Source organism: Opisthorchis viverrini (assembly GCF_000715545.1).
Source record: "Opisthorchis viverrini unplaced genomic scaffold opera_v5_133, whole genome shotgun sequence".
Lineage (NCBI taxonomy): Eukaryota > Metazoa > Platyhelminthes > Trematoda > Opisthorchiida > Opisthorchiidae > Opisthorchis > Opisthorchis viverrini.
The window spans coordinates 16,820-24,287 of NW_008751791.1; the positions used below are offsets into that span (position 1 = coordinate 16,820).

At 42.7% G+C, this 7,468-nt stretch overlaps 1 protein-coding gene across 1 annotated transcript in view; it reads right to left on the reverse strand.

Moving 5' to 3' along the window:
* T265_06476 (hypothetical protein) overlaps positions 1-7,196 on the reverse strand; it is a gene marked incomplete at both ends in the record, with an annotated part of 7,638 nt that extends 442 nt beyond the window's left edge. The window contains 3 exons of the mRNA XM_009171750.1: positions 10-464; positions 2,987-3,132; positions 7,101-7,196. Coding sequence (XP_009170014.1) covers positions 10-464; positions 2,987-3,132; positions 7,101-7,196 — 697 coding nt within the window. The remainder of the gene's footprint in view (positions 1-9; positions 465-2,986; positions 3,133-7,100) is intronic.
* Between the last annotated feature and the right edge of the window lie 272 nt (positions 7,197-7,468).

Genomic DNA, 7,468 nt, shown 5'->3' on the forward strand with positions numbered 1-7,468 from the left:
CTCGTAAACCGCGACCGTCAGCGCTGTTGTGCAGACTTTCACCCCAAGCAGCCACCAGCTCCTCCTTGGTGTTTACGCATGCTCCATGGACTCGGATCGGAAGGCTGAGATCCCGAACAATTTTGCCGAATGCGGAATCGTTGACCACATTGCGTAGTACTCGGCACTGAGTAGAGAGGAGCTTTTCCATACGCGTTTTCCGCTGCATCGGGATTGTTGCACTCAGACTTGGGATACCAAGTCCACCATGTTGTTCACCGGCGTGGATGTAGCCGTTCGGGGTGTCCTTCGGTAGACGTAGCCAGCCACGAATATATTGCCTGATGTGGTTGTCCAATCTTTTTAGTGTGTTCCTGTGGACTTGGCCGAGCACGAGCGAATATGTCAGCCTTGGTATGATATGACTGGTATGACTGATAGTTGCACGGAATTTATAAAGAGCAGAATCGTCCAAAAAGCGCAGCCTAAATGCGTTTCGGTTTGATACAGGTGTCCTCAAAGGTATGCATGTCTGTTTCTAATGGTAGTCCTGCTGCTGTTCGTGGTTCAGCCAGAATCGCTGCCGATCTACCGAGACTAATCTAATATAGCCCATTCTCAGGGGCAGACAAGTGCACGTCAGATTGGTTGCCCCGTATTACAAATGGACTATCGCGTACATAAGCACACTGAGTGATAACGCGCAACTGAGAGTGTTGTGCAGAGATGTGTGTAAATTGTCCGTACTTAACTATCTTCGATAAAGTCTCCTAGCGACGTGTAAACTATTAATCAATTGTCGGCTAAAAATGTGAGGAAATATAGTATGCTCACATGGTCACTACAGCTTACAACTTGCTCTTGAATTTGAGGCTTAAGCGTCCGGTTCGCATACAGCATTCTACAATTAAAATGTATTATTTCGTCCTAGCAATAGATGACGAAAATTACTGGAGCTCATTATTTTACGTACAACATGATACGGAAGTTGACGTGAACGTGCTCGTCGAAATATAGAAGGTTGATATTATTTTTATGGCCCTGCGTCATTTAAACAAACTACGGGAGTTATTGCAATAAACTTTGGCCAAACCTGTGATGTCTAGAACTGGTCACAAGAACCAAAACAGTACAGCACTTTCGCCTTGTAGGAGACAGTGCCAGAGATCTATTAAATTTTATTTCCCTTAGGCATCTCTTGATTATAGGCTAGGCTGACGAAAAGTCGAAAAAACAACAGAAATGCTTCCAATTAGTTAATTAATGTGTCTCCCTCCTCGAGAAAACATTCTGTTGTGCAGTATTGATAAGATATTCCTCCAAGTGGAAAAACTATTCGTTCTTCAAATGTGTTCTAAGACCTCTTCTTTTAGACAGTCTGGTTTTTATCCAACAATTTCAATACATTCCTTGTTTGGAGCTACCCACCGCAACGGATAGTAAGCTGAGACTCATATATGTGCAATCAACCAGTCGTTTTACGTTTTTTGCAAAACATAAAGTCTAGCTTTTTCGTAACCAAAAATGGTTCTGTGCTATAACCATTAGAGAAATCACTCCATTTTCCCAGCAAACGTTTGCTAAATGATATTATCTCTGTTCCTGCACACAATGACTGATAATTAAAGTGGCTGACGTGCACTGAACGAGTCGAACACAGTCCGTTACATTTTCCTCAGCCAAGCTCTTAACTGAAACATGAAATACTAGTAAGCTTTAGCAATTTGACTCCAAGTGAAGAAACTCTAACTTCAGAAGTAGGGATAATCGCTTCAAGAACAGGAAGTCAGCCGCACTCTTTTTACACATGGTTCACACCATGCAAAACAAGTCACCAGGATGAAGTTCAGTTGTTTTTTTCGGAGCTTGGCACACATAGGGCTCTAACGTGAGAGTGGGGACTAGCAATCACAGACATGATGATAGAATGAACGAAGGACGCTATTAATTGGAGAAATATTAGAACAGCTGGAGCAATGCAATTGTCACTACGGATTTTGGAAGTGGCTGAAAAAGAAAACACTGTGATTACCCCATTATAGGGGTTCTCAGCAAAGAAGCATTCCATCCTTCAAGAGAATATCAAGTACCCATCGGTAGACCGTGGTCCACTGAAATGCACATCCAACTTTCCGCAACAATTTTCTTCAGTGGTTTCCACTCTACTATTTGAGTTAAACAGCGCACTAATGCGCACTATTTCGAGGTATGTTCATGGACGAAGGAAGCTAGTGGAGCCACCGAACCAGATCAACCTGAACCCTCAGGTTCCACCAACAAAGATAAAGAAAGACGCTTATTCATTTTGGAAGATGTTAAGATTGTGCCACAGAAATGAAGGCAAGCACAAACGCTCCTTGGAACATGACAGTCCAGAGACCACGCTTTTGTGGTATTCGTTTCAAAGCGTACCTGGTCTCCAATGAACTTGTATTCGATGAATGCCCTCTCAACACTCACCAGATTCAAATAGCTATTGGCGATCAGGGGACTGTGAAGCCAACAAGACAAAGGCTGCTGAAGCAAAGGTCAAGGCGTTAAAGTTTACAGGTAATATAAACTGACCCATAATAGCGCCAACCGACGAAATAAACAATGTGATCGACCATATACACTAACAAAAACAGCTGAATGTTTACCCCCACAACTAAACCTGATTAGGAGTTAGCACGATGCCGCTCAACACATCACTCACTTTTGGGCATGTTTGCAACCGAACCATCTAGCTCACCTAACAGAACGATGGCCACCTTACAATCTGGACTACTAGCACTATCTGCAATTTGATGCTCCTCACTGCCTGGTAGGTATGCAGTCGCACTTTCATTCTACGCCTTCTGATAAGGAGTGACCATGGATTTGCTTTAGCGTCAACAGTGACTAAACTTGTGTACTTCCTATTAGTTGTATTTATTCCAATCTGAGCATCTTGTCTTATGATCTACTTGAACCCAAATTAGACTGTTTTTGATAAATACACTCATTTGCAAATCAATTTGGTTTTCACGGGAGACCCAAGAAGGGCGAAACAGGTCGTGGGCTGTCGAAGAGCAACCTGTCAGCAACCTTGTGAGTAAGTTCCTTTATGAAAATATACTGCGATATCTCGAGTACCGTGCCAACTGAATCATGAGTCGGCCTGTGTGCAGCACACTCAGTTGGAGGACATCACAAACGAGAGATTCAATTGGGTCTCCAGTGGAAACTTAATTGGTTTGCAAATGAGTGTACTTCTCGAATAAGTATGCAATCACTAACATGCCTCCACATTTTCCTGATTGTCGTTCCCGGAAGCTGATAGAAGTTGTCAGGAAAAGGGGAACTGTAGAAGTAAATAGGAATTGGTCCCGCAAAGCCATCCACTACATTTCAGACGTACTAAGAAATGCCAACGGGTGCAGTTGTATTTGTCTCCTGCTTATTTGGCTAATGGTTTTGCCGTTGACAGCAGGGCCAGATAGAGGAAGAGAAACCAATAACTGAATCTATTATCTAGGGTTGTCCAAGTTTGCTAAACATTCTCGGTCAGGGTGAGACATGTAATGGACTCCAGTTTACCAGCAGGCAGGCCGCCCTTCCTTAGAAAACCAATGATATTTAGATTCTTTAAAGTCCCCGCAGTGAAAGTGGGAATCCACAATTGATGCAGTTCAGGGGTTTAAACAAATCAGTTAAGTGAAAGGGCAAACGTCTTCACTGTCCAGCCGGAGAATCGGGACATATCCATTCACTGTAGAAGCAGTAAGAAGTAACCTTTTTAAGCAAATTCCGGGCCGTCATAATTTCTTTACTCGTACCAATCATTTATTCATTCACTGAGGTCTATAAGCGTGGAGCTCACAAAAACCAATCTTAGATATTGTGGCTCGGCAAAATTAATGAGATGCAAATGAGACGACAGCCTCTTGTAAACCTGTTCTTCTCCCTGTCGGTCAACTTCCAACGAAATCGTGAGGCCACAGGCCACTCCAGCTAACGTATCTTGGATTCCAACAAATAGTCCACAGACCACGTTTTCGTCGTATTCGTTTCACAGCGTACCTGGTCTCCAATGAACTTGTATTCGATGAATGCCCTCTCAACACTCACCAGATTCAAATAGCTATTGGCGATCATAAAGCCCCATTTCAACTGTCAGCCTAATCGCCTGACTGTACGAGTTGCAGTGCAACGATTGTGTGCTCCACTTTGAGACAAGGAAGTACACTATGAATGGCCTCCGCCTGTTTACCTTAGGTCCTCCGAGTAGAGTAGAAGAACGTTACGTACTGATTTCCTAGTGGATTCGGAGTTTTTCTAGAAGAAACCGTCGAATATTCCGAACACATCCAATCATTTGATCTAGCATTACATTACAAGCTCATAAAAGATAGACAGTCGTTTTAAATGATTGTAATGGGAATTCGGGTTGCCTGAGTCGTTCGATAAATCAGTAGCTGATACTCATCACCTTAGATAAATGCAAGTCTGGTTACAAATCGGCACTAGTCTCCCTAAACAAATATTGACCAACCGTCTCCAACTCTCGAGATTGCTCTATCAAACTATCTGCCCAGACATTTGAGGCTGACTTGCTCTAACATCGCAGAAATGTCAGGCCTGACATTATCTCCACGACAGGATAAGAGTAGGAGACAGCGTTATTTTTGGCGCAAAAAATCGGACACGTTCAAGTCAACTACCGGACTGGCGATTTCACGGCATGGAATGACATTATCAGCACCTCAATGTGTTGGCCTATGTAAATTAAACACAGGATTAAGTCTCGATTATGAGTGTCTCCGTGCGCGTGCTACACGAAATTCACGTTTAACAAAACACCTTCGTATTTTTCACAAAACTGAAGAAATGTTTTATCTCCATTTTACCTCAAATTTTGGCTCACTGTAAAATTTACGCAGGTAAATTACAAGTAATAATAGCAAGGAAACCCTGGTGGAAGCATAATGGAATAATCGACGATTTCCTGCTTGCTTCTTCTCAAGTTTAGGACTTAGGGGATATTTGGGATCCAATAGGACTTCTGTCACCTTTTTGGTACTGTTTACGGTGAGATCTTAGGGTCCAGTTTTACAGAAATCAGGATCACGTTCGATACGAAAACTATGTTCGCCGTATGTTTTCTCTCTCCAATGCACTCATGGAGATCCATTTGTCGGTTAAAATCTACCAAACAACTGGTCAAGATGCACGCAGTATTATTCTGTGCAGGAGTTCCTCGTGCTTCAAAGTTATTTTCCAAAAAACGCTTGGAGAAAACGAGAATCCGCGTACAAAACGCGTACAATACCTTCCACAGTTCCTTGTGGCTTTAGCTGGAGTTTTTCATCCCCTAAAATTTAGTTGCATTCTGTAACCACTTAATTTCAATGCACATTGCCAGGTATATTTTGTATGGAATTCGTAAAACGCATCAGCGTTATGCTTACTCAAAGTGGGACACACAAAATTCAGTCACCATTTGTAAAATTGCTCAAGTGGAGTGAAAACAGTGACGTACCATATGACTCACCCGAGACTGACAGAAACTTCCAGCAAAGCAGAACATTCCCAGTTCCCTTTATCTAATGCTTCCCCACGCGATTCCTCAAAGGTACGTGTTTTCTGGTGGGGTGCGTTTTTAAATCTATGTCCCGATTGTAAATTTATGGTTTTGTCTGGTATGTAAGTTACTGGCAGTGAAAGTGACTTTGTATGTTCGCAATACAACATCATATATGTTTTAAACTGCATTTTGAATTGCTTTTCCGTAACAAATCCGACTTGATTTTCTTGACATTGAAATAAACATAAACAGTCATCTCTCAAGCATGAACATTTCCTTCATTTCAGGCATCACACTTCAATTGTGTCCAGTGTACAGTTGTGGAATTGTTGCAAAACGTTTGTCTCGTGTGTCAGATGACCAGGATTTCAGTCGTGGCACAGACAGCGATAGGCATTCTTGATGGACTAAGATGTTACTAAAGACCGCTTCTTCTCTGTTCGGTTTATCTGATTAGAATAAGTGCACAGTGACAAAATAAAACTACTCAAAAGGGTTATTAGAAAAAACCACTCAAGCAACACAATCGACGAAGACCTTCCGGTAGCCCTTCTCCAGAATTAGCGCTTCTTGAGAATGGGAGGGTCGAATGGAAAAGGACTACAATGAAAATATCGTGTTTCGTTTTAGGCCCTGCAAGAAAATGGTATAGAATTTACTATGTCTGTTTATTAACAGTTGGTCCTTTTGGGGTTTATCATTTAGATCTGTCAAAGTATTACGTCACAAGTCATCCCTAACTGGAACAATTGTCTCCCGTTAGTAGATTTTCCGGTTTGGAAGCATGAAGTTTCTTAGTGATGTGAACGCACACCGCAAGTAACTACTGTGTGAAATCCACTGGAAAGGCATGCTCAAGTGACAATGATGAATCTTTATGTTAATGTATATTTGGATTTCAATGGACAGAGGTGCGGAACGGAAAGGACTTCTTGAGAAGCGACTTCATGATGTGATTCTGGCATTGGTGAAACGTATGTTGGGGGTATATAAATCCAGTATGGCAAGAAGCAAAACAGTTGCCTTTGGCGGTTTTTGGTGTTACTTCTTAATAAAAATAAATCAACGTCAAATAAATTCACTAGGCACTTGTTTGCTAGGACATAACGGTGAAAGCTCCGAACATTATTTGCAGTCGAAACCGTGAACAGCAACTGATTGCCTGCATGAAACGTAAACTATACTATATCGGTGAACCACCATATTTATCATTTATCATAGACACAGTTTGTGCGAATGCTTGATTATTTGGAAAAACCGACAACGGAATAAACTCGCGTTATTCTGTCAAGCCAAGGTCACGAGGTATTTGCCGCCAGGAGTTTACAAACCTAAGTCCCCTTGTGTCTTGTGTTGGCCGGAGGTTCGCCAAAATTCAAGGTCACGCGCTATTTGCCGCCAGCAGTTTACAAACCTAAGTCCCATTGTGTCTTGTTTTGGCCGGAGGTTCGACAAAACGTAATAACCCCTAGCCGTCAGGATCTTGATCGTTACTCATGTTCACTTCATTTAGTAGATTCGGTCCATTTAGTCGCAGTTTGTGTGCCAGCTGGCTATGATTTATGGATTATCTGACATTTGGCAGGAAGTTTGATTTTATTACTATCCAGCGAGTGGAGAGACTGGAATTTACCGTGGTGTGACGGATTGCGCACCTCAGCGATCCATTCATCTATACTGGAGAGTGTCCCGCGACACTCACAGAGTCTCTCACACCAGGTTGGTCAATGGTTAGACGTCTGACGAACACAGTGTCCTGGCCCTCCAGGTTGGGGGTTGGAACTTGTGGCGACTTGTTTCATAGAAATGCTAATGCATTTGCATTTCCCGCCAGACACCGCTGCCTCGCGGTTAGGCTTTTGAGCCAAAGGCTTTGGTTGAGGACCCTAATCGTCCTCCTGTCTAGGTGTGGGCGCCCTGGCAGTATCCCAGCCCACGTACAAC